The sequence below is a fragment of the Hemiscyllium ocellatum genome, chromosome 38 (assembly GCF_020745735.1).
Source record: "Hemiscyllium ocellatum isolate sHemOce1 chromosome 38, sHemOce1.pat.X.cur, whole genome shotgun sequence".
NCBI classification, from domain to species: Eukaryota; Metazoa; Chordata; class Chondrichthyes; order Orectolobiformes; family Hemiscylliidae; genus Hemiscyllium; species Hemiscyllium ocellatum.
In genome coordinates, this window is record NC_083438.1 from 16,462,227 (window position 1) to 16,489,518 (window position 27,292).

Below are 27,292 nucleotides of genomic sequence, written 5' to 3' on the forward strand. Positions count from 1 at the left end.
GGAGGGGAGGTGGGGTTTGTGAGGGACTCGATTGAGATATATAAAAGGATAGATCGAGGGGACAGGAAGAAACGTTCCCCCTTGACAGATGTCTCAATGACAAGGGTTGGGGGGAGAGTGAAATAGATTGAAGGTAATGGGCAGGGGGTTTAGAGGGGATGTGAGGAAACTCTTCTCCACCCAGAGGGTGGTGGGGAATCTGGAACTCAAGAGTGGGAGATGCAGTAACTTTCATCAAATCGAGTGTCAAGGGGCAATCTTTAGAATCCCTGTCAATGGTAAACCCTGGGATGTTGAGAATGGGAAAATTAAGTGATTGTAAGTCCATTGAATGTGAAGATGGCAATTGCGAGAATCTCTCTCAATGGTAACCACCATCATGATATTAACTTTCATGGGTTTAGTGATGGCAACATCATTGAATGTCAAGGTGGTGATTGCTAGATTGTCTCTCAATGGTAACTCCCAACATTATGATATTGGAGAATTTAGTCGTGCTCATGTCATTGAATGTCAAAAGAGACAGTGGTTACATTATTTCTCAATGGTACATCCAGGATACTGGTACTGGGGGACATATTGATGGCGACACCATTCAGCATTAAAAGGCCCACGATGTTGTATCCTATTCTAACAACAAACTAACCGACACCCTCTTCATTTTACTATCATCCATGTGCCTATCCAAGAGTCGCTGAAATATCCCTAATGTGTCTGACTGTATGACCACCGCTCGCAGTGCATTCTACACACCCACCACTCTCCGTGTAAAGAACCGACCTCTGACATCTCCCCGAAACCTTCCTCCCATCACCTTCAAATTATTCCGTCTTGTGATAGCCATTTCCAAACTTGAAAAATGTCTCTGGCTATCCACTCTATTTACGCCTCTCATCATCTTATGCACCTCTATAAGTCACCTCTCATCCTTCTTCACTCCAATGGGAAAAGCCTTAACTCCCTCAAAGTTTCTTCATAAGACATGCCCTCCAACCAAGGCAGCATCCTGGGAAATCTCCTCTGTGCCCTCTGTAAAGCTTCCAAATCCTTCCTACACTGGGGTGACCTGAACTGAACACAATATTCCAAGTATGGTGAGATTAAGTGTCTCATGATGACCATGGTCGAAAGACACTCCTGGGGATTTACTAATTTACCAATGTAAGTGGAGGTGATGACCATGTGGTATTATTGTTGGCCAGAGACCCAGGTAATGTTCTCAGGATCCAGGTTTGAATCCTTCCATGGCAGATAGGGGAATTTGAATTGAATAAAACTCTGGAATTAAGAGTCGATGGTGAACCATGAAAGCGTTGCTGATTGTCAGAAACTTCTGATTCCCAATGCCCTTTAGGGAAGGAAATCTGCCATCCTTACCTGGTCTGGCCTACATGTGACTCCAGACCCACAGCAACGTGGTTGACTTTTAACTGCCCTATGGGGCAATTAGGGTTGGGCAATAAATGGAGGCCTGGCCAGCAATGCCCTCACCCTCGGGGAGGGGAGGGGAATTTACCTGGCTCGACTTGGATCTGAGTCTACATATGACTCCAGATCTCGCAGTAATGTGGTTGACACTGAACCATCCTCTGGGGCAATTAGGGATGGGCAATAAAGCCCACATCTGTGAAATGAATATAAAAATAAAACGCACTATTGCCCCTCCCAATGTTTTTCTCTGTGGGTCGATGCAGGTCAGTTTGATCTCGGTAGAGCCTGTGCTGCTGTCCAATGGGGGAATGTTCTATCTGTGTGTCTATGTGTAATAACAAAGTGAGGTTTTCTGTTTCTGTGTATCAAACTGAGGCTGGTTTTTGCTTTGCAATGGCAGGAACGAGGGGTGAGGCACAAGAATTGGGGACCACTTGTGTTAGTCCCTTCTCTGAGTTTCTCTGAGTTTCTCTGATTTCTCAGCATCATCGATTCAGCAAGTCTATGGCAGTGTTGAGGACTCACATTATCACACGAATCATTTCATTGATCAGGCACAGCTGAAAGGTCATGTCAGAACCCATTACACTACGTGCACTTTGCTTAGTGGTTGGAGGATTCTGTTCCTTTCAGGCAGTGGGTCAATAACGAGAGGGGCAATAATTTTCAAGTAAAGGTTTGGAGGTGATTTGAGGGGAAGAAAATTCACCCAGAGGGTGTGGGGGTATGGAATGCACTGCCTGGGAGGGTAGTTGAGGTAGAAAATCAGGGCTCGAAATGTCATAACATTTAAGGCTGTGGAACTAATGGGGCAAAATGGGATAACAAAGGATAGATCCACTCAGACTAGATGGGCTGAAGGGCCTCCTCTGTACTCTATGACTCCAAATTGATGTCCGTGGTGTAGTTGACATTCTCTTCATAGCTTTTGCCGAAACATCGATTCTCCTGCTCCTTTGATGCTGCCTGACCTGGTGCGCTTTTCCAGCAACACATTTTTAAGCTCTGATCCCCAGCATCTGCAGTGCTCACTTTCTCCTATTCTCTTCATAGCACCCAGCACTTTACAGTATCGACAAGATCCCACATGGTGGACTAGTTAGTAAGATTAGATTACATGGGATCCAGGAGAGAAGATAATTGGTTACAAAATTGGTTTGATAGGAGGAGACAGAGGGTGGTGGTAGAGGGTTGTTATTCAGACATTCAGACATTGGCCTGTGACCTATGGTGTCGCGTAAGGATCAGTGCTGGGTCCACTGTGGTTTGTCATTTATATCAACAATTTGGATGAGAATTTAAGAGGCATGGTTAGTAAGTTTGCAGATGACACCAAAATTGGTGGTTTGGTGGACAGAGAAGATGGTTGTCTAAGAGTATCAGATCTTGATCAGCTGGACCAATGGGGTTCGGGTGGGAGATGGAGTTTAATTTTGATCAATGTGAGGTGTTACATTTTGGTAAGATAAATCAAGGCAGGACTTACACAGTTAATGGTAGGACCATGAGGGGTGTTGTTGAACAGAGGGTGCAGGTACATAGTTCCTTGAAAGTGGTGTCACAGGTGGAGAGGGTCATTAAGAAGACATTTGGCACGTTCACCTTCATTGGTCAGAGCAATGAATGTATGAGTTGGGATGTCATGTTACGGCTGTACAAGACATTGGTGAGGTAATTTTCAGAACACTGCATATAATTCTGGTCATTCTTATAGTAAGGATGTTGTTAGACAGGAAAGGGTGCAGAAAAACTTGATGAGGATGTTGCTGGGACTAGAAGGTTTGAGTTATAAGGAGAGGCTGGATGGGTTGGGACCCTTATCCTTGGAGTGTTGGAGACTGAGAGATGACCTTGCAGAGACTTATGAAATCACAAGGGGTATAGATAAGGTGAGGAGCCAAGGTCTTTTCCTCAGGGTAGGGGACTCCAAAACTAGAGGGTACAAGTATAAGACAAGAGGAGCTGAGGAGCAATGTTCTCACACAGAGGGTGGTGCGTGTATGGAATGAGATACCAGGGGGAAGTGATAGAGGCGGGTACAATCACAACGTTTAAAAGGCATCTGGATGGATACATGGATAGGAAAGGTTTAGAGGGGTATAGCTAAATTGATGCAAATTGGACTCGTGCCGTTTAGGAAACTGGGTGAGCATTGCAGAGTTGGGCCGAAGGGCCTGATTCTGTGCTATATGACTCTATGACTCTTTAATTATGCACGTTTCCATCTATTTACAATCATCAATGCAGTTCTCTGTGTTTGTTTCTTCCTTGAAAATATCTTGGTTACATTTAAGAGGAACAATTGAATGACACAAAGCATACCTGAGCAAGTAACAGCTGCTGCCTCTCCAGCGTTGCAGTTGTGTTTTCCAACTGGGTTTGACGGACACTGGAACAAGTTCACCTCATGCCCTTTGCACTCAACGTCATCCAACCAGAAGGTTCCAGTGGCCTCTCCAAACTGAGCGTTCCCAGGGGCTGATCTGGCTGGTCCACAGCCCATTTGTTTACAAGCAACGTTCGCGTCCTGTAGGTCCCATGCATCATCGCAAACTGCTCCCCAAATGTCTTTGTAATTGAGTTCAACACTCCCGGAACATGCATCCGTCCCATTCACCAACCGTATTTGGATCAAATCTGTATCATTAAATTGGAGAGGGGGCAGAGAAGATTTACAAAGACATGACCAGGGTTGGAGGTTTTGAGTTATCAGGAGAGGCTCCTTAGGCTGGGTATTAACCCCCCGGAACAGAGGAGGTTGAGGAGTGACCATACAGAGATTTATAAAATTACGAGTGGCATAAATAAAGTGAATGGCAAAGGTCTTGTACCTGGGATGGGGGAGTTGTTATGGATCAGATCAGACCCACTCAACGTATTTTAAGGTGGTAACCTAGACCCAGGCATTTTCTTGTTTTGAAGGTGAATGACTTTTCGAGAATCTGTGCCGGATGCAATGCGGCTGGTCAAACTACTCGAAGTTTAACAAAACACAGTTTATTTATACACTAGTTAAAACACAAAAAAAGAAAGAGGAGGAATTTAGAATACCTTAACTCGACTGTAAACTTAACGAAATTATAGACACTGTGCCTGTTACTAATTAACAGTTCCAATATAGTACCATTCCATAAATACATCTCTTGGGGAAAAAAAGGCAAATTCAGACACAGCTTCTCATATGCACTTCTCCAGTCCATGAGGAAAAATACATTGAGAGAAGATTCAGAGAAATAGAAGCCAAGAGATGTTCATTGAAGCTTCCAATTCTTTTGAAAGCCCATTAGCTTCTGCTCAAAGCTCCACCTCAAACCTAAACCAAATCCTGGTCTGTGAGAGCTGACCACAGCAAGGCTGCTTCCGTTGTTCCATCTTTCACAAAATACCCAAGGCCTCACAAGCTGTTTGTTCAAGTGGTCTTCGGTAGCTGGCCAGTTGCCTCTGCCTTACAACCTCTCTTCAAAACAAAACACAGGACAAAATAACCTCTTGAAAGCCATTGTGTTGTGTCAGAGTTAAAAACTAGAGGACGTAGGTTTATGGTGTGCAGGGAAAGATTTGAAAGGGTCCTGAGGGGGCAACATTTTCACACAAAGGATGGTGTGCATGTGGAATGAACTGCCAGAGGAAGTAGCAGATGCAGGTACATTGATAACATTTAGAAGGTCTTTGGGCAGGTACATAGATCGGAAAGGTTTAGAGGTTTATGGGCAAAATGCAGACCAAGTGGGACTAGGTTAGTTAGGGAAACGTGGTCAGCATGGATGAGTAGGACTGAAAAGTCTGTTTCAATGTTGTATGCCTCTACGGCTGTTTGAATCTAGAAGGAGGTGACAAATAGTGGATGTGATCTCTTTGCAGTTCCAGTAGGTCACTGCCAATGTGCTGTACAGGGAGGCTGTGAAATGTGAGCCTGTGACATCAGGGGCAAGGTACTGGCATGGATAGAGGATTGGCTGACTGGCGGCAAGTACAGAGTAGGGATAAAGGGGTCTTTTTCAGGATGGTAGCCGGTGACTGGTGGAGTTCCACAGTGTAGGGACATTGTAGGGACCACAACTACGCACACCATATCTTCATGATCTAGACAAAGGAACTGAGGACGCTTTTTTCTATCTGTGCAGTTTACACAATGATAGGTGGAGGGTCATGTAATGGTGAGGAGGTGGGGAGGCTGCAGAAGGACTTGGACTAGCTGTGAGAGTGGGTCAAGAAGTGGCAGATGGAACGTGGTGTGCGAAAATGTGAGGATATGCACTTTAGTTGGAAGAATAGAGGGAAAGTTTATTGTCGAAATAGAATAAGTCTGAAGTGCTCAGGGCCTTGCGAATCTAAGTTCAGATTCTCTTCAGGTTCACAGGAAGCTTCAGTTCGCAATTCGGGCGACAAATGTAATGTTAGCCTTCATTTCGAGAAGGTTAGAATACAAGAGCAGAGATGTGCTGTCGAGGCTGTATAAGGCTCTGGTCAGACCACATTTGGAACATTGTGAGCAGTTTCAGACCCCATATCTAAGGAAGGATGTGCTGGACTGTGAGGGATCCACAGGGGATTTACAAGGAAGATCCTGGCGATGAACAACTTGTCATTTGAGGAGAGCCTGAGGATTCTGGGTCTGTACTCCATGGAGTTGAGAAAGATGAGGCGGAATCTGATTGAAACTTACAGAATTCTGCGAGACCTAGACATGGAGAAGATGTTTCCCTTGGGAGAGAAGACTAGGACACAGGCACATAATCTCAGAGCGAAGGGATTTAGAGCGCATTCCACGCACCTATCATCCTCTGTACAAAAAGCTTTGCTTCACTCATCTCCTTTGAACTTTCCCCCCTCACCTTAAACCTGTGCCCCCAGTATTTGACATTTCTACCAATTGAGCTGAGGTGAGGAGGAATTCCTTCAGCCTTACGGTGGTGCATCTGTGGAACATGTTGTGGAGGCCAAGTCATTGAGTGTCTTTAAGACAGAGATGGATAGGTTTGTTACTAGTCAGGGGATCAAGGGCTACAGTGAGAAGGCTGGAGAATGGAGTTGAGAAACAGAACAGCCATGATCGAATTTACCTGCACTTCCCTCAATCTAGTGTACTGTACTCGCTGCTCACAATGTGGTCTCCTCTGCATTGGGGAAATGATGTGTGCACTGGGTGAATGCTTTCCAGAGTACCTCTATTCTTTCTGCAAACAAGACCCTCAGCTTCCAGCTGCTTGCCACTACAATACCCCACCCTGTTACCTGGTAAACATCTCTGTCTCAGGTTTGCTGCAGAGCTCCAGGGAAACTCAGTGCAAGCTACAAGAGTAACATCTCACTTTCCACTTGGGAACTCTGTCACCTTCTGGACTCAATGTCTAATTCAACAATTTTAGGGTATGAGACACCTTCTCCCAACTCCATAGCCTTATCCCCAGATATCAGATGGATTGAAACCACAAACAACTCATTCTGGTCCCTATTAGCAACAGTTCACCCTCCCAGGCTGACATTTATTCTGTCCTATATCTGCCCAATGGTCATTTCCTCTCTCTGGGCTCCATCTTCTCCTCCTTCCCATCAAATACAGTGACATTTTCCTCGTGACAATCTTGTCATGACAAAGGGCATTGATGCCTCTCCTTCCTCAGGATTTTCAGCATGTCCACAATGACCCATTTTTATAGATGCATCATGGAAAGCATTCTGTCTGGATGCATCACAGCTCGGTTTGACAACTGCTTTCCCAAGACCACAAGAAACTACAGAGAGTCACAAACACAGCCCAGTCCATCACACCAAGTAGCCTTCCTTCCATTGACTCCATCTATACTTCCCACTGTTTTGGGGAATCAGCCAATATAATCAAAGACCCCTCCCATACCAGCTGTACTCTATTCCACCCTCTTTCATCAGGCAGACGAGAATAAAACTGGGTACACAAGTATGAACAGATTCAAAAACCGCTTCTTCTCCACTGTGATCAGACTTATGGATGGATCTCCCAAATGTTAATGACCGTTCTTGTCTTGCTTTGACTTTCGCTGTATCATATTAACTCTGCCACAGCTGCTTCGAAATGAATTGAGGAACACACAGCCTCCATAGTCTTATCAGAACAGAGGGCTGCTCTCTCCTCAGAGGCAGATAGCTGGTGGAAGTTGAACCTGAGGGCCTCTACACCTTCGGTGAGGGCAAATATTGAGAACAAGACCCTTCATGATAAACTGCGGGAATTGAACCCACCTTGCTACGATCACTCACCAGCCATCAAAGTGATTGAGCAGAAACAATTATCCTCTAGCAAAGCATTTATTTGTTGAGGGCAACATGAAGTCAAGCCAACTTGCAAACCATTCATCAAAGTCATAAAAGCAATGGATTTGCCCCTTCAAATAGACATTTAAGTCTAAGGAAGCAATATTATTCACAACAACAGGTCCACTCCCCTTGAATCAATAGGATGGTACACAACAGGAACAGGACATTTGACCCACCACGTCTGGGCTGACCATGATGCCACGGTAAACCCATTCCCATCTTCCTGCACACCATCTGCATCCAGCTATTGCCTACCTGTCTACATGCCGTCTTAATGTCTCTTAAACTTTATCAGACACAGTTTGATACAGTTAGGGCAGTTTGGTGGCTCAGTGATGAGCACTGCTGGCTCACAGCACCAGGGACCTGGGTTCGATTCCAGACTTGGGTCTGTGTAAAGTTTGCACATTCTCCCCGTGTCTGTGTGGGGTTGCTCATGTTTCCTCCCACAGTCCAAACATGTGCAGGTGAGGTGAATTGGCCATGCTAAATTGCCCATAGTGTTCAGGGAGTGTAGGTTAGGTACATTAGTCAGGGAAAACGTGGAATAATAGGGTGGGGGAAAGGGTTTGGGTGGGATACTCTTCAGAAGGTCGGTTTGTTGGGCTGAAGGACCTGTTTCCACACTGTTGGGATTCTCTGACAACTGCATGAGTTCTTCTTTGAACAGAGGAGATTGTGTGTGTGTGTGTGTGTGTGTGTGTGTGTGTGTGTGTGTGTGTGTGTGTGTGTGTGTGGCTATGTGTGTGTGTGGGTGTGCGTGTGTGTGAGTTTGTCTGTGGGTGTGTGGGTTTGTGTGTGTGGCTATGTATGTGTGTGGGTGTGCGTGTATGTCTGTGTGCGTGTGTCTGTGTGTGTGTGGGGCTGTGTGGGTGTGCGTGAGTGTCCGTGTGTGTGTGGCTGTGTCTGTGTCTGTGTGTCTATGTATGGGTGTGTGTGTGGGCGTGGGTGTTTCAGTGTCTGTGTGGGTGGGTGTGAATGTGTGCATGTGTGTGGGTGTGTGTGTCTGTGTGTGTGTCTGTGTATGTGGATGTGTCTGTGTGTGTGTGTGTCTGTGTGGCCGGATGTGTCGGGGTGTGTGTGTGTGTGTGTCTGTGTGTGTGTGTGTGTGTGTGTGTCTGCGTGTGTGTGTGGGTGTGTTTGTGGGTGTTTCAGTGTCTGTGTGTATGTGGGTGTGAATGTGTGTGTGGGTGTGTGTGTCTGTGTGTGTGTGTTAGTGTGTGTGGTTGTGTCTGTGTATGTGGATGTGTCTGTGTGTGTCTGTCTGTCTGTCTGTGTGGGCGGATGTGTCGGTGTCTGTGTGTGTGTGTGTGTGTGTATGGGTGTATGTGTGGGTGTGTGCGTGTTTCAGTGTCTGTATGTGGGTGTGAATGTGTGCATGTGTGTGGTTGTGTGTGTCTGCGTGTGTGAGTGTGTGTGGGTGTGGGTGTGCGTGTGTGTGTGTGAGAGAGACTCTGTCCATGGATGTGAGTGTGTGTGTGTGTGTGTGTGAGTTTCTGTGTGTAAGTGGGTGTGAATGTGTGCGTGTGTGTGGGTGTGTGTGTCTGTGTTTAGTGTGTGTGTCTGTGTGTGTAGGGGTGTTCGTGTGTGTGTGTGAGAGAGACTCTGTCCATGGGTGTGAGTGTGTGTGTGTGTGGGTGTGTGTGTTGTGGGGGTGTGTCTGTGTGTGTGTGTGTGTGTGGGTGTTTCAGTGTCTGTGTGTATGTGGGTGTGAATGTGTGTGTGGGTGTGTGTGTGTCTGCGTGTGTGAGTGTGTGTCGGTGTGGGTGTGCGTGTGTGTCTGTGTGTGTGTGAGTGTGTAAGAGAGACTCTGTCCACAGGTGTGAGTGTGTGTGTGTGTGTGGGGGGGTGTGTGTGTCTGTGTGTGTGAGTGTGAGTGTGTGTGGGTGTGTTTGCGTGTGTGTGTGTGTATGTGTGAGAGAGACTGTCCCCGGGTGTGAGTGTGTGTGTGTGTGTGTGTGTCTGTGCATCTGTCGGTGTGTGGGTGTGTGTGAGTGAATGTGGGTGTGTGGATGTTTCAGTGTCTGTGTGTATGGGGGTGTGATTGTGTATGTGGGTGTGAGTGTATGTGTGTGTGTGTGTGTGTGTGAGACTGTGTGTGTGGGTGTGTGGGAATATGTGTGTGCCTGTGTGTGTGTGTGTGTGACTGTGTGTGTGGGTGTGTGGGAATATGTGTGTGCCTGTGTGTGTGCATGTGAGAGAGAGACTCTGTCCCCAGGCGTGTATGTGGGTGTGAATGTGTGCGTGTGTGTGGGTGTGTGTGTGGGTGTGTCTGTGCATCTGTCGGTGTGTGGGTGTGTGTGAGTGAATGTGGGTGTGTGGATGTTTCAGTGTCTGTGTGTATGAGTGTGTGTGTGTGTGTGTCGGTGTGAGTGTGTGTGTGTGAGTGTGGGTGTGGGTGTGGGTGTGTGTGTGTCTGCGTGTGTGAGTGTGTGTGTGTGTGGGTGTGGGTGTGGCTGTGCGTGTGTGTCTGTGTGAGTGTGTGTGAGTGTGTGAGAGAGACTCTGTCCACGGATGTGAGTGTGTGTGTGTGTGTGTGTGGGTGTGGCTGTGTGTGTGTCTGTGTGAGTGTGTGTGAGTGTGTGAGAGAGACTCTGTCCACGGATGTGTGTGTGTGTGAGAGAGACTCTGTCCCCGGGTGTGCGTATGTGTGTGTGTCTGTGTCTGTGTACCTGTCGGTGTTTCTGTGTGTGTCTGTGTAGGTGTGTGTGAGTGTGGGTGTGTAGGTGTTTCAGTGTCTGTGTGTATGTGGGTGTGAATGTGTGTGTGGGTGTGAGTGTATGTGGGTGTGTGTGTGTGTGTGACTGTGGGTGTGTGGGTATGTGTGTGTGCCTGTGAGAGAGAGAGAGACTCTGTCCCCGGGTGTGTGTGTGTGTGTGGCTAGGTGTGCGTTTGTGTATGTGTGTGTGTGTCTGTGTGCATGTGTGTGTGTGTGTGTGTGTGTGTGTGTGTATGTGTCTGTGTGGGTGTGTGTGTCAGTGTGTGTGTGTGTGTGTCGCTGTGTGTGTCTGTGTGTGTGTAGGGAGGGGAGGTGGGGTTTGTGAGGAACTTGATTGAGATATATAAAAGGATAGATCGAGGGGACAGGAAGAAACGTTCCCCCTTGACAGATGTCTCAATGACAAGGGCTGGGGGGAGAGTGAAATAGATTGAAGGTAAGGGGCAGGGGGTTTAGAGGGGATGTGAGGAAACTCTTCTCCACCCAGAGGGTGGTGGGGAATCTGGAACTCAAGGGTGGGAGATACAGTAACTTTCATCAAATCGAGTGTCAAGGGGCAATCTTTAGAATCCCTGTCAATGGTAAACCCTGGGATGTTGAGAATGGGAAAATTAAGTGATTGTAAGTCCATTGAATGTGAAGATGGCAATTGTGAGAATCTCTCTCAATGGTAACCACCATCATGATATTAACTTTCATGGGTTTAGTGATGGCAACATCATTGAATGTCAAGGCGGTGATTGCTAGATTGTCTCTCAATGGTAACTCCCAACATTATGATACTGGAGAATTTAGTCGTGCTCATGTCATTGAATGGCAAAAGAGACAGTGGTTACATTATTTCTCAACGGTACATCCAGGATACTGGTACTGGGGGACATATTGATGGCGACACCATTCAGCATTAAAAGGCCCACGATGTTGTATCCTATTCTAACAACAAACTAACCGACACCCTCTTCATTTTACTATCATCCATGTGCCTATCCAAGAGTCGCTGAAATATCCCTAATGTGTCTGACTGTATGACCACCGCTGGCAGTGCATTCTACACACCCACCACTCTCCGTGTAAAGAACCGACCTCTGACATCTCCCCGAAACCTTCCTCCCATCACCTTCAAATTATTCCGTCTTGTGATAGCCATTTCCAAACTTGAAAAATGTCTCTGGCTATTCACTCTATTTACGCCTCTCATCATCTTATACACCTCTATAAGTCACCTCTCATCCTTCTTCACTCCAATGGGAAAAGCCTTAACTCCCTCAAAGTTTCTTCATGAGACATGCCCTCCAACCAAGGCAGCATCCTGGGAAATCTCCTCTGTGCCCTCTGTAAAGCTTCCAAATCCTTCCTACACTGGGGTGACCTGAACTGAACACAATATTCCAAGTATGGTGAGATTAAGTGTCTCATGATGACCATGGTCGAAAGACACTCCTGGGGATTTACTAATTTACCAATGTAAGTGGAGGTGATGACCATGTGGTATTATTGTTGGCCAGAGACCCAGGTAATGTTCTCAGGATCCAGGTTTGAATCCTTCCATGGCAGATAGGGGAATTTGAATTGAATAAAACTCTGGAATTAAGAGTCGATGGTGAACCATGAAAGCGTTGCTGATTGTCAGAAACTTCTGATTCCCAATGCCCTTTAGGGAAGGAAATCTGCCATCCTTACCTGGTCTGGCCTACATGTGACTCCAGACCCACAGCAACGTGGTTGACTTTTAACTGCCCTATGGGGCAATTAGGGTTGGGCAATAAATGGAGGCCTGGCCAGCAATGCCCTCACCCTAGGGGAGGGGAGGGGAATTTACCTGGCTCGACTTGGATCTGAGTCTACATATGACTCCAGATCTCGCAGTAATGTGGTTGACACTGAACCATCCTCTGGGGCAATTAGGGATGGGCAATAAAGCCCACATCTGTGAAATGAATATAAAAATAAAACGCACCATTGCCCCTCCCAATGTTTTTCTCTGTGGGTCGATGCAGGTCAGTTTGATCTCGGTAGAGCCTGTGCTGCTGTCCAATGGGGGAATGTTCTATCTGTGTGTCTATGTGTAATAACAAAGTGAGGTTTTCTGTTTCTGTGTATCAAACTGAGGCTGGTTTTTGCTTTGCAATGGCAGGAACGAGGGGTGAGGCACAAGAATTGGGGACCACTTGTGTTAGTCCCTTCTCTGAGTTTCTCTGATTTCTCAGCATCATCGATTCAGCAAGTCTATGGCAGTGTTGAGGACTCACATTATCACACGAATCATTTCATTGATCAGGCACAGCTGAAAGGTCATGTCAGAACCCATTACACGATGTGCACTTTGCTTAGTGGTTGGAGGATTCTGTTCCTTTCAGGCAGTGGGTCAATAACGAGAGGGGCAATAATTTTCAAGTAAAGGTTTGGAGGTGATTTGAGGGGAAGAAAATTCACCCAGAGGCTGTGGGGATATGGAATGCACTGCCTGGGAGGGTAGTTGAGGTGGAAAATCAGGGCTCGAAATGTCATAACATTTAAGGCTGTGGAACTAATGAGGCAAAATGGGATAACAAAGGATAGATCCACTCAGACTAGATGGGCTGAAGGGCCTCCTCTGTACTCTATGACTCCAAATTGATGTCCGTGGTGTAGTTGACATTCTCTTCATAGCTTTTGCCGAAACATCGATTCTCCTGCTGCTTTGATGCTGCCTGACCTGGTGCGCTTTTCCAGCAACACATTTTTAAGCTCTGATCCCCAGCATCTGCAGTGCTCACTTTCTCCTATTCTCTTCATAGCACCCAGCACTTTACAGTATCGACAAGATCCCACATGGTGGACTAGTTAGTAAGATTAGATTACATGGGATCCAGGAGAGAAGATAATTGGTTACAAAATTGGTTTGATAGGAGGAGACAGAGGGTGGTGGTAGAGGGTTGTTATTCAGACATTCAGACATTGGCCTGTGACCTATGGTGTCGCGTAAGGATCAGTGCTGGGTCCACTGTGGTTTGTCATTTATATCAACAATTTGGATGAGAATTTAAGAGGCATGGTTAGTAAGTTTGCAGATGACACCAAAATTGGTGGTTTGGTGGACAGAGAAGATGGTTGTCTAAGAGTATCAGATCTTGATCAGCTGGACCAATGGGGTTCGGGTGGGAGATGGAGTTTAATTTTGATCAATGTGAGGTGTTACATTTTGGTAAGATAAATCAAGGCAGGACTTACACAGTTAATGGTAGGACCATGAGGGCTGTTGTTGAACAGAGGGTGCAGGTACATTGTTCCTTGAAAGTGGTGTCACAGGTGGAGAGGGTCATTAAGAAGGCATTTGGCACGATCACCTTCATTGGTCAGAGCAATGAATGTATGAGTTGGGATGTCATGTTACGGCTGTACAAGACATTGGTGAGGTAATTTTCGGAACACTGCATATAATTCTGGTCACTCTTATAGGAAGGATGTTGTTAGACAGGAAAGGGTGCAGAAAAACTTGATGAGGATGTTGCTGGGACTAGAAGGTTTGAGTTATAAGGAGAGGCTGGATGGGTTGGGACCCTTATCCTTGGAGTGTTGGAGACTGAGAGATGACCTTACAGAGATTTATGAAATCACAAGGGGTATAGATAAGGTGAGGAGCCAAGGTCTTTTCCTCAGGGTAGGGGACTCCAAAACTAGAGGGTACAAGTATAAGACAAGAGGAGCTGAGGAGCAATGTTCTCACACAGAGGGTGGTGCATGTATGGAATGAGATACCAGGGGGAAGTGATAGAGGCGGGTACAATCACAACATTTAAAAGGCATCTGGATGGGTACGTGGATAGGAAAGGTTTAGAGGGGTATAGCTAAATGGATGCAAATTGGACTAGTGCCGTTTAGGAAACTGAGTGAGCATTGCAGAGTTGGGCCGAAGGGCCTGATTCTGTGCTATATGACTCTATGACTCTTTAATTATGCACGTTTCCATCTATTTACAATCATCAATGCAGTTCTCTGTGTTTGTTTCTTCCTTGAAAATATCTTGGTTACATTTAAGAGGAACAATTGAATGACACAAAGCATACCTGAGCAAGTAACAGCTGCTGCCTCTCCAGCGTTGCAGTTGTGTTTTCCAACTGGGTTTGACGGACACTGGAACAAGTTCACCTCATGCCCTTTGCACTCAACGTCATCTAACCAGAAGGTTCCAGTGGCCTCTCCAAACTGAGCGCTCCCAGGGGCTGATCTGGCTGGTCCACAGCCCATTTGTTTACAAGCAACGTTCGCGTCCTGTAAGTCCCATGCATCATCGCAAACTGCTCCCCAAGTGTCCTTGTAATTGAGTTCAACTCTCCCGGAACATGCATCCGTCCCATTCACCAACCGTATTTGGATCAAATCTGTATCATTAAATTGGAGAGGGGGCAGAGAAGATTTACAAAGACATGACCAGGGTTGGAGGTTTTGAGTTATCAGGAGAGGCTCCATAGGCTGGGTATTAACCCCCCGGAACAGAGGAGGTTGAGGAGTGACCTTACAGAGATTTATAAAATTATGAGTGGCATAAATAAAGTGAATGGCAAAGGTCTTGTACCTGGGGTGGGGGAGTTGTTATGGATCAGATCAGACCCACTCAACGTATTTTAAGGTGGTAATCTAGACCCAGGCATTTTCTTGTTTTGATGGTGAATGAATTTTCGAGAATCTGTGCCGGATGCAATGCGGCTGGTCAAACTACTAGAAATTTAACAAAACACAGTTTATTTATACACTAGTTAAAACACAAAGAAAGAAAGAGGAGGAATTTAGAATACCTTAACTCGACTGTAAACTTAACGAAATTATAGACACTGTGCCTGTTACTAATTAACAGTTCCAATACAGTACCATTCCATAAATACATCTCTTGGGGAAAAAAAGGCAAATTCAGACACAGCTTCTCATATGCATTTCTCCAGTCCATGAGGAAAAATACATTGAGAGAAGATTCAGAGAAATAGAAGCCAAGAGATGTTCATTGAAGCTTCCAATTCTTTTGAGAGCCCATTAGCTTCTGCTCAAAGCTCCACCTCAAACCTAAACCAAATCCTGGTCTGTGAGAGCTGACCACAGCAAGGCTGCTTCCGTTGTTCCATCTTTCACAAAATACCCAAGGCCTCACAAGCTGTTTGTTCAAGTGGTCTTCGGTAGCTGGCCAGTCGCCTCTGCCTTACAACCTCTCTTCAAAACAAAACACAGGACAAAATAACCTCTTGAAAGCCATTGTGTTGTGTCAGAGTTCAAAACTACAGGGCATAGGTTTATGGTGTGCAGGGAAAGATTTGAAAGGGTCCTGTGGGGGCAACATTTTCACACAGAGGGTGGTGTGCATGTGGAATGAACTGCCAGAGGAAGTAGCAGATGCAGGTACAATGATAACATTTAGAAGGTCTTTGGGCAGGTACATAGATCGGAAAGGTTTAGAGGTTTATGGGCAAAATGCAGACCAAGTGGGACTAGGTTAGTTAGGGAAACGTGGTCAGCATGGATGAGTAGGACTGAAAGGTCTGTTTCAATGTTGTATGCCTCTACGGCTGTTTGAATCTAGAAGGAGGTGACAACTAGTGGATGTGATCTATTTGCAGTTCCAGTAGGTCACTGCCAATGTGCTGTACAGGGAGGCTGTGAAATGTGAGCCTGTGACATCAGGGGCAAGGTACTGGCATGGATAGAGGATTGGCTGACTGGCGGCAAGTACAGAGTAGGGATAAAGGGGTCTTTTTCAGGATGGTAGCCGGTGACTGGTGGAGTTCCACAGTGTAGGGACATTGTAGGGACCACAACTATTCACACCATATCTTCATGATCTAGACAAAGGAACTGAGGACGCTTTTTTCTATCTGTGCAGTTTACACAATGATAGGTGGAGGGTCATGTAATGGTGAGGAGGTGGGGAGGCTGCAGAAGGACTTGGACAAGCTGGGAGAGTGGGTCAAGAAGTGGCAGATGGAACGTGGTGTGCGAAAATGTGAGGATATGCACTTTAGTTGGAAGAATAAGAAGGAGAGTTTATTGTCGAAATAGAATAGGTCTGAAGTGCTCAGGGCCTTGCAAATCCAAGTTCAGATTCTCTTCAGGTTCACAGGAAGCTTCAGTTGGCAATTAGGGCGACAAATGTAATGTTAGCCTTCATTTCGAGAAGGTTAGAATACAAGAGCAGAGATGTGCTGTCGAGGCTGTATAAGGCTCTGGTCAGACCACATTTGGATCATTGTGAGCAGTTTCAGACCCCATATCTAAGGAAGGATGTGCTGGACTGTGAGGGATCCACGGGGGATTTACAAGGAAGATCCTGGCGATGAACAACTTGTCATTTGAGGAGAGCCTGAGGATTCTGGGTCTGTACTCCATGGAGTTGAGAAAGATGAGGCGGTATCTGATTGAAACTTACAGAATTCTGCGAGACCTGGACATGGAGAAGATGTTTCCCTTGGGAGAGAAGACTAGGACACAGGCACATAATCTCAGAGTGAAGGGATTTAGAGTGCATTCCACACACCTATCATCCTCTGTACAAAAAGCTTTGCTTCACTCATCTCCTTTGAACTTTCCCCCCTCACCTTAAACCTGTGCCCCCAGTATTTGACATTTCTACCAATTGAGCTGAGGTGAGGAGGAATTCCTTCAGCCTTACGGTGGTGAATCTGTGGAAAACGTTGTGGAGGCCAAGTCATTGAGTGTCTTTAAGACAGAGATGGATAGGCTTGTTACTAGTCAGGGGATCAAGGGCTACAGGGAGAAGGCTGGAGAATGGAGTTGAGAAACAGAACAGCCATGATCGAATTTACCTGCACTTCCCTCAATCTAGTGTACTGTACTCGCTGCTCACAATGTGGTCTCCTCTGCATTGGGGAAATGATGTGTGCACTAGGTGAATGCTTTCCAGAGTACCTCTATTCTTTCTGCAAACAAGACCCTCAGCTTCCAGCTGCTTGCCACTACAATACCCCACCCTATTACCTGGTAAACATCTCTGTCTCAGGTTTGCTGCAGAGCTCCAGGGAAACTCAGTGCAAGCTACAAGAGTAACATCTCACTTTCCACTTGGGAACTCTGTCACCTTCTGGACTCAATGTCTAATTCAACAATTTTAGGGTATGAGACACCTTCTCCCAACTCCATAGCCTTATCCCCAGATATCAGATGGATTGAAACCACAAACAACTCATTCTGGTCCCCTTTAGCAACAGTTCACCCTCCCAGGCTGACATTTATTCTGTCCTATATCTGTCCAATGGTCATTTCCTCTCTCTGGGCTCCATCTTCTCCTCCTTCCCATCAAATACAGTGACATTTTCCTCACGACAATCTTGTCATGACAAAGGGCATCGATGCCTCTCCTTCCTCAGGATTTTCAGCATGTCCACAATGACCCATTTTTATAGATGCATCATGGAAAGCATTCTGTCTGGATGCATCACAGCTCGGTTTGACAACTGCTTTCCCAAGACCACAAGAAACTACAGAGAGTCACAAACACAGCCCAGTCCATCACACCAAGTAGCCTTCCTTCCATTGACTCCATCTATACTTCCCACTATTTTGTGGAATCAGCCAATATAATCAAAGACCCCTCCCATACCAGCTGTACTCTATTCCCACCCTCTTTCATCAGGCAGACGAGAATAAAACTGGGTACACAAGTATGAACAGATTCAAAAATCGCTTCTTCCCCGCTGTTATCAGACTTATGGATGGATCTCCCAAATGTTAATGACCGTTCTTGTCTTGCTTTGACTTTCGCTGTGTCATATTAACTCTGCCACAGCTGCTTCGAAATTAATTGAGGAACACACAGCCTCCATTTTGATAAGACTCCATAGTCTTATCAGAACAGAGGGCTGCTCTCTCCTCAGAGACAGATAGCTGGTGGAAGTTGAACCTGAGGGCCTCTACACCTTCGGTGAGGGCAAATATTGAGAACAAGACCCTTCATGATAAACTGCGGGAATTGAACCCACCTTGCTACGATCACTCACCAGCCATCAAAGTGATTGAGCAGAAACAATTATCCTCTAGCAAAGCATTTATTTGTTGAGGGCAACATGCAGTCAAGCCAAGTTGCAAGCCATTCATCAAAGTCATAAAAGCAATGGATTTGCCCCTTCAAATAGACATTTAAGTCTAAGGAAGCAATATTATTCACAACAACAGGTCCACTCCCCTTGAATCAATAGGATGGTACACAACAGGAACAGGACATTTGACCCACCACGTCTGGGCTGACCATGATGCCACGGTAAACCCATTCCCATCTTCCTGCACACCATCTGCATCCAGCTATTGCCAACCTGTCTACATGCCGTCTTAATGTCTCTTAAACTTTATCAGACACAGTTTGATACAGTTAGGGCAGTTTGGTGGCTCAGTGATGAGCACTGCTGGCTCACAGCACCAGGGACCTGGGTTCGATTCCAGACTTGGGTCTGTGTAAAGTTTGCACATTCTCCCCGTGTCTGTGTGGGGTTGCTCATGTTTCCTCCCACAGTCCAAACATGTGCAGGTGAGGTGAATTGGCCATGCTAAATTGCCCATAGTGTTCAGGGAGTGTAGGTTAGGTACATTAGTCAGGGAAAACGTGGAATAATAGGGTGGGGGAAATGGTTTGGGTGGGATACTCTTCAGAAGGTCGGTTTGTTGGGCTGAAGGACCTGTTTCCACACTGTTGGGATTCTCTGACAACTGCATAAGTTCTTCTTTGAACAGAGGAGATTGTGTGTGTGTGTGGGTGTGTGTGTCTGTGGGTGTGTGGGTTTGTTTGTGTGTGTGGCTATGTATGTGTGTGGGTGTGCGTGTATGTCTGTGTGCGTGTGTCTGTGTGTGTGTGTGGGGCTGTGTGTGTGTGGGTGTGCGTGAGTGTCTGGGTGTGTGTGGCTGTGTCTGTGTGTCTATGTATGGGTGTGTGTGTGGGCGTGGGTGTTTCAGTGTCTGTGTGGGTGGGTGTGAATGTGTGCATGTGTGTGGGTGTGTGTGTCTGTGTGTGTGTCTGTGTGTATGTGGGTGTGTCTGTGTGTGGCTACGTGTGTGTATGTGTGTCTCTGTGTATCTGGATGTGTCTGTGTGTGTGTGTGTGTCTGTGTGGCCGGATGTGTCGGGGTGTGTGTGTGTGGGTGTGTTTGTGGGTGTTTCAGTGTCTGTGTGTATGTGGGTGTGAGTGTGTGTGTGTCTGTGTGTGTGTGTGTGTCTGTGTGTATGGGTGTGTCTGTATATGTGGATGTGTCTGTGTGTGTGTCTGTCTGTCTGTCTGTGTGGGCGGATGTGTCGGTGTGTGTGTGTCTGTGTGTGTGTGTGTGTGTGTGTGTATGGGTGTATGTGTGGGTGTGTGCGTGTTTCAGTGTCTGTGTGTATGTGGGTGTGAATGTGTGCGTGTGTGTGGTTGTGTGTGTCTGCGTGTGTGAGTGTGTGTGGGTGTGGGTGTGCGTGTGTGTGTGTGAGAGAGACTCTGTCCATGGATGTGAGTGTGTGTGTGTGTGTGTGAGTTTCTGTGTGTAAGTGGGTGTGAATGTGTGCGTGTGTGTGGGTGTGTGTGTCTGTGTGTGTAGGGGTGTGCGTGTGCGTGTGTGTGTGTGAGAGAGATTCTGTCCATGGGTGTGAGTGTGTGTGTGTGTGTGTGTGGTTGTGTGTGTGTGTGTGTGTGTGTGTGTGTGTGTGTGGTTGTGTGTGTGTGTGGGTGTTTCAGTGTCTGTGTGTATGTGGGTGTGAATGTGTGTGTGGGTGTGTGTGTGTGTCTGCGTGTGTGTGTGTGTCGGTGTGGGTGTGCGTGTGTGTCTGTGTGAGTGTGAGTGTGTAAGAGAGACTCTGTCCACAGGTGTGAGTGTGTGTGTGGGTGTGTGTGGGTGTGTGTGTGTTTGCGTGTGTGTGTGTGTGTATGTTTGTGTGTGTGAGAGAGACTGTCCTCGGATGTGAGTGTGTGTGTGTGTGTGTGTGTGTGTGTGTGTGTGTGTGCATCTGTCGGTGTGTGGGTGTGTGCGAGTGTGGGTGTGTGGATGTTTCAGTGTCTGTGTGTATGCGGGTGTGATTGTGTATGTGGGTGTGAGTGTATGTGTGTGTGAGAGACTGTGTGTGTGGGTGTGTGGGAATATGTGTGTGCCTGTGTGTGTGTCTGTGTGTGTGTCTGTGTGTATGTGGGTGTGTCTGTGTGTGGCTACGTGTGTGTATGTGTGTCTCTGTGTATCTGGATGTGTCTGTGTGTGTGTGTGTGTGTGTGTGTGTGTCTGTGTGGCCGGATGTGTCGGGGTGTGTGTGTGTGGGTGTGTTTGTGGGTGTTTCAGTGTCTGTGTGTATGTGGGTGTGAGTGTGTGTGTGTCTGTGTGTGTGTGTGTGTGTGTCTGTGTGTATGGGTGTGTCTGTATATGTGGATGTGTCTGTGTGTGTGTCTGTCTGTCTGTCTGTGTGGGCGGATGTGTCGGTGTGTGTGTGTCTGTGTGTGTGTGTGTGTGTGTATGGGTGTATGTGTGGGTGTGTGCGTGTTTCAGTGTCTGTGTGTATGTGGGTGTGAATGTGTGCGTGTGTGTGGTTGTGTGTGTCTGCGTGTGTGAGTGTGTGTGGGTGTGGGTGTGCGTGTGTGTGTGTGAGAGAGACTCTGTCCATGGATGTGAGTGTGTGTGTGTGTGAGTTTCTGTGTGTAAGTGGGTGTGAATGTGTGCGTGTGTGTGGGTGTGTGTGTCTGTGTGTGTAGGGGTGTGCGTGTGCGTGTGCGTGTGTGAGAGAGATTCTGTCCATGGGTGTGAGTGTGTGTGTGTGTGTGTGTGGTTGTGTGTGTGTGCGTGTGTGTGTGTGTGTGTGTGTGTGGTTGTGTGTGTGTGTGGGTGTTTCAGTGTCTGTGTGTATGTGGGTGTGAATGTGTGTGTGGGTGTGTGTGTGGGTGTGCGTGTGTGTCTGTGTGAGTGTGAGTGTGTAAGAGAGACTCTGTCCACAGGTGTGAGTGTGTGTGTGGGTGTGTGTGGGTGTGTGTGTGTTTGCGTGTGTGTGTGTGTGTATGTTTGTGTGTGTGAGAGAGACTGTCCTCGGGTGTGAGTGTGTGTGTGTGTGTGTGTGTGTGTGCATCTGTCGGTGTGTGGGTGTGTGCGAGTGTGGGTGTGTGGATGTTTCAGTGTCTGTGTGTATGCGGGTGTGATTGTGTATGTGGGTGTGAGTGTATGTGTGTGTGAGAGACTGTGTGTGTGGGTGTGTGGGAATATGTGTGTGCCTGTGTGTGTGTGCATGTGAGAGAGAGAGAGACTCTGTCCCTGGGCGTGTATGTGGGTGTGAATGTGTGCGTGTGTGTGGGTGTGTGTGTCTGTGTGTGTGTGGGTGTGTCTGTCTGCGTGTGTGAGTGTGTGTGTGTGTGTCAGTGTGCGTGTGTGTGTGTGTGTGTGTGAGAGTGTGGGTGTTTCAGTGTCTGTGTGTATGTGGGTGTGGGTGTGTGTGGATGTGTGTGTGTCTGCGTGTGTGAGTGTGTGTGTGTGTGTGTGTGTGTGGGTGTGGCTGTGCGTGTGTGTCTGTGTGAGTGAGACTCTGTCCACGGATGTGAGTGTGTGTGTGGGTGTGGCTGTGTGTGTGTCTGTGTGAGTGTGTGAGAGAGACTCTGTCCACGGATGTGAGTGTGTATGTGTGTGTGTGAGAGAGACTCTGTCCCCGGGTGTGAGTATGTGTGTGTGTGTGTCTGTGTCTGTGTATCTGTCGGTGTGTAGGTGTTTCTGTGTGTGTCTGTGTAGGTGTGTGTGAGTGTGGGTGTGTGGGTGTTTCAGTGTCTGAGTGTATGTGGGTGTGAATGTGTGTGTGGGTGTGAGTGTATGTGGGTGTGTGTGTGTGACTGTGGGTGTGTGGGTATGTGTGTGTGCCTGTGTATGTGGGTGTGTGTGGGTGTGTGCATGTGCATGTGAGAGAGAGAGAGAGACTCTGTCCCCGGGTGTGTGTGTGTCTGTGTGCATGTGTGTGTGTGTGTGTATGTGCCTGTGTGGGTGCGTGTGTCTGTGTGTGTGTGTGTGTGTGTGTGCGTGTGTCTGTGCGGGTGTGTGTGTGTGTGTCGCTGTGTGTGTCTGTGTATGTGTAGGGAGGGGAGGTGGGGTTTGTGAGGGACTCGATTGAGATATATAAAAGGATAGATCGAGGGGACAGGAAGAAACGTTCCCCCTTGACAGATGTCTCAATGACAAGGGCTGGGGGGAGAGTGAAATAGATTGAAGGTAAGGGGCAGGGGGTTTAGAGGGGATGTAAGGAAACTCTTCTCCACCCAGAGGGTGGTGGGGAATCTGGAACTCAAGGGTGGGAGATACAGTAACTTTCATCAAATCGAGTGTCAAGGGGCAATCTTTAGAATCCCTGTCAATGGTAAACCCTGGGATGTTGAGAATGGGAAAATTAAGTGATTGTAAGTCCATTGAATGTGAAGATGGCAATTGTGAGAATCTCTCTCAATGGTAACCACTATCATGATATTAACTTTCATGGGTTTAGTGATGGCAACATCGTTGAATGTCAAGGCGGTGATTGCTAGATTGTCTCTCAATGGTAACTCCCAACATTATGATACTGGAGAATTTAGTCGTGCTCATGTCATTGAATGTCAAAAGAGACAGTGGTTACATTATTTCTCAATGGTACATCCAGGATACTGGTACTGGGGGACATATTGATGGTGACACCATTCAGCATTAAAAGGCCCACGATGTTGTATCCTATTCTAACAACAAACTAACCGACACCCTCTTCATTTTACTATCATCCATGTGCCTATCCAAGAGTCGCTGAAATATCCCTAATGTGTCTGACTGTATGACCACCGCTGGCAGTGCATTCTACACACCCACCACTCTCCGTGTAAAGAACCGACCTCTGACATCTCCCCGAAACCTTCCTCCCATCACCTTCAAATTATTCCGTCTTGTGATAGCCATTTCCAAACTTGAAAAATGTCTCTGGCTATTCACTCTATTTACGCCTCTCATCATCTTATACACCTCTATAAGTCACCTCTCATCCTTCTTCACTCCAATGGGAAAAGCCTTAGCTCCCTCAAAATTTCTTCATAAGACATGCCCTCCAACCAAGGCAGCATCCTGGGATATCCTCTCTGTGCCCTCTGTAAAGCTTCCAAATCCTTCCTACACTGGGGTGACCTGAACTGAACACAATATTCCAAGTATGGTGAGATTAAGTGTCTCATGATGACCATGGTCGAAAGACACTCCTGGGGATTTACTAATTTACCAATGTAAGTGGAGGTGATGACCATGTGGTATTATTGTTGGCCAGAGACCCAGGTAATGTTCTCAGGATCCAGGTTTGAATCCTCCCATGGCAGATAGGGGAATTTGAATTGAATAAAACTCTGGAATTAAGAGTCAATGGTGAACCAAGAAAGCATTGCTGATTGTCAGAAACTTCCGGTTCCCAATGCCCTTTAGGGAAGGAAATCTGCCATCCTTACCTGGTCTGGCCTACATGTGACTCCAGACCCAAAGCTTTGCTTCACACATTCCTTTGAACGTTCCCCCCTCACCTTAAACCTATGCCCCCAGTATTTGACATTTCTACCTTCTGATCAGGATACTGGGGATGGTTTGATGGGACTGATGGAGTGTGATGGTGGACAATGTGTTTCTGCTGTTCACTCTCCCTTACTTACCTGTGACGACCACATTCACAGAGTCACTGCTGCTCGAGTTTCGAGCCAATCCTGATTTGTTTGTTTGATAGTGACATGTGTAGTTCCCACTGTGGCTCAGATCCATATCGTGGATGAAGAAGATCATGCTGTAAGCTCCTTCGGGAGCAGTTTGAGTATCACCAAAGGAACTGTCTCCTGTTTTCTTCAAATAAAAGGTACTCCCCACATAATAACTCTGAGTTGTACATTTTAACTGGAGTGTCTCCTTTGGTGTGAAGACTTCACGTTTCACGTCAAGCGACAAAATGGGCTTTGGTGGGCGATCTGCAGTTAAACGTAAAACAATATACTGGTATTATCTCCCACTCAGAACTGACACTGACAGTCAAGGTTACTGCATGTGAAACCAGAATATCCAACTCTGTTTTGAACCATCTGCTGTTCTTGTCTTGCTTTAACTTTCGCTGTATCATATTAACTCTGCCACAGCTGCTTCGAAATGAATTGAGGAACACACAGCCTCCATTTTGCTGGGGTGAATATATCGCACTGTTTTAATGGAGCATCATAGTCACCCACAGTGGAGCATTTTATCGCTCTGTCTCCTGCTCCACACATTGTTGGCACGGGAAGATAGAAGTAGGCCATTCAGCCCCTCATGTCTGTGCAGTGAGATCCTGGCTGTTTGTGACCTACATTTGGCCCCCTAACTCGTTAACACCTTTGCTTCACAGATCGAAAACTAAAAATGAATCCACATCCTCTGCCATTTGTGGAAGGCAGCTGCAAATCTCCTGCACCCTCTGTGTATGGAAGTGTTTCCGAACATCTCTCCGAGATTGTCTGGCTCTCATTCTCAGACTGTACCCTCTCTAGTTTTCGAACACCCAACTAATGGAAATAGCTTGTCTTTCTGAACACAATATCTTGGATAGCCCATGGATGCTCTTCAAGGCTTCAGTTTGATTTCCTGATATGACTGTGACAAGTGTGTAACTTTCAATTTTCCCACACGCCCACCCTTATCCCTCCAGCGTTGTTATGGAGTCATACAGCACGGTAACAAAGCCTTCGGTCTAACCAGTCTGTGTCGAACATAATCCCAAACTAAACTAGTCCCACCTGCTTCCTCCTGACACACATCCCTCCAAACCTTTCCTTTCCATGTACTGATCCAAATGTCTTCGAAACGCTGTAATTGTATTCACACCCACCACTTTGTCAGAAAGTGTTGGAATTCCTGTACTGCTTCGGTAAGTGACCTGAGATCCCTCAGTACAGGGAGTTATGCTGACTGTTCAACAGGCCTCATCAAATTTCGTCCGAAACGTAGATTTCGCTGCTCGTTGGATGCTGCCTGAACTGCTGTGCTCTTCCAGCACCACTGATTCTCATCAAAACTTCACTGACCTTCAGCCCATCAACCTGATTTACTGTGGGATCCTCAGATGGCACAGTACACTGTAGGTCTGTACCTGACAAAGCTGCAGTAAATAGAATCATGGATTGTACCGTGCAGAGAGGCCCTTCAGCCCATTGAGTCTTTCCCACCAAAGCTACACTAAATCTACGCTCGTCCACTTTCCTAGCACCAGGCCCATAGCCTTCAATGTTATGACACTTCAAGTACTCATCCCAGAGAGTACATTCATTTTAAAATAATGTCCCCTTTGTTATTGACCCTTCTACTAAGGGGAACAGTTGCTTCCTACTCCCCCTCCGCCCCCTGCCCTTGTTCCATGCTCCTCATAATCTTACATGCCCCTGTCAGGTTCACCCCCTCAACCGTCTCCATTCCAAAATAAAACAGCCTGCGTTTATCCAGCCTCTCTTCATCACTGAACTGCTCCTTCCCAGGCAACATCCTGGTGAATCTCCTCTGCATCCCCCTCCAATGCAATCACACCCATTAGACTCTGAAATCCAGATTTTCTTAAAAAATCATTGAATTCAAATGTGAGAAATTACAAAGTGTTGGGAACACAGCCCCGTCATGATGGAAACCCGCCTTCCATCCATTGACTGTAACTACACTTCCCACAGCCTCAGGAAAGCAGCCAACATAATCACAGATCCCTCCCACCCAGTTATACTCTCTTCCACCATCTTCCATCAGGCAGAAGATACAAAAGCTTCAGAACACAGCCCTTCAGATTCAAGATTAGCTTCTTCTCCGATGTTATCAGATAATTGAACATATTTTACAGTTGATCTTTCTCTGCACCATCACTGTAGCTGTAACATTCTTTTCCATTATTCTGATGTACTTATGTAATATATGCTGGGGTGAGGCAGCGGCCCAATGGTAACATCACCACGCTATCATGCTAGAGATGTTCTGGGGTCCTGGATTCAAATTCTGCCATAGTAGATGATGGAGCATGCATTCAGTTTTTTTAAAGACAATCTGGAATTAAGAGTCGAAATGATGACCATGAACCCACTGTCGATTGTAGGGGCACTGTCGATTGTAGGGGAAACCTCCACCTGGCTCATTAATGTCCTGGTGTCCTTACCTGATCTGGCCTCCATATGACTTCAGACCCACACCAATGCGGTTGACTATTAACTGCCCTCTGAACAATTAGGGATAGGCAATAAATGCTGGGCTGGCCAGAGATGCCCACACCCCATGATTGAATACAAACAAAATAAAATTAGTCTGAATAGCACACAGTACAATACTTTTCACTGTATCTTGGTACATGTGACAATAATAAATAAAACAAACTGAACAATGCCATTTCCCGTAAGATGTAGCGGATTCAAGACTGATCCCACAGGGAAATGGCTGGAATACTTACTGGAACAGATTACAGATGCATCCTCGCTGTGTTGGCAGTTGTGCTGACCCAGGGCGCTTGACTGGCACTTCCAGAGGTTTGATTCAGACCCATTGCATTGGACGGAGTCCAGCCAAATCGATGATAGGCCTTCCCCAAATTTGGCATTTCCGGGCGCCTCGTGGGCGAAGCCACAACTCAACTCGGTGCAGACAACCTGAGCATCACTTAGGTCCCAATCATCATCACAGACTGTGCCCCATGTTGCATTGTGAAAGACTTCCACTCTCCCTGAACACTTATTGTCTCCATCCATAATTCTGACCTGGAATTGTTCTATGGGAGAGAAGAGTAAATACAGGGTCACTTACGTGATGATACTATAGTTTTAAGAGATGTATTTTGTCCTTTTATATGAAGAAAGGTTGAGACAGTAGATCAGTCGACTGAGAACCTAGAAGGTAAACAGTTTGT

General features: G+C 46.7%; 2 protein-coding genes across 2 annotated transcripts in view; both read right to left on the reverse strand.

Annotated features, from left to right (window-relative positions):
• LOC132833993 (deleted in malignant brain tumors 1 protein-like) overlaps positions 1 to 14,708 on the reverse strand; it is a 31,786-nt gene extending 17,078 nt beyond the window's left edge. Inside the window, exons 1-2 of the mRNA XM_060852704.1 lie at positions 14,491 to 14,708; positions 3,754 to 4,068 (exon numbers count right to left, since the gene is read on the reverse strand). Coding sequence (XP_060708687.1) covers positions 3,754 to 4,068; positions 14,491 to 14,671 — 496 coding nt within the window. The 5' untranslated portion in view covers positions 14,672 to 14,708. The remainder of the gene's footprint in view (positions 1 to 3,753; positions 4,069 to 14,490) is intronic.
• A 699-nt stretch (positions 14,709 to 15,407) lies between these two features.
• The window catches only part of LOC132833902 (deleted in malignant brain tumors 1 protein-like), a 52,199-nt gene continuing 40,314 nt past the window's right edge, over positions 15,408 to 27,292 (reverse strand). The window contains exons 13-15 of the mRNA XM_060852560.1: positions 26,840 to 27,154; positions 24,054 to 24,359; positions 15,408 to 15,625 (exon numbers count right to left, since the gene is read on the reverse strand). Coding sequence (XP_060708543.1) covers positions 15,615 to 15,625; positions 24,054 to 24,359; positions 26,840 to 27,154 — 632 coding nt within the window. The 3' untranslated portion in view covers positions 15,408 to 15,614. The remainder of the gene's footprint in view (positions 15,626 to 24,053; positions 24,360 to 26,839; positions 27,155 to 27,292) is intronic.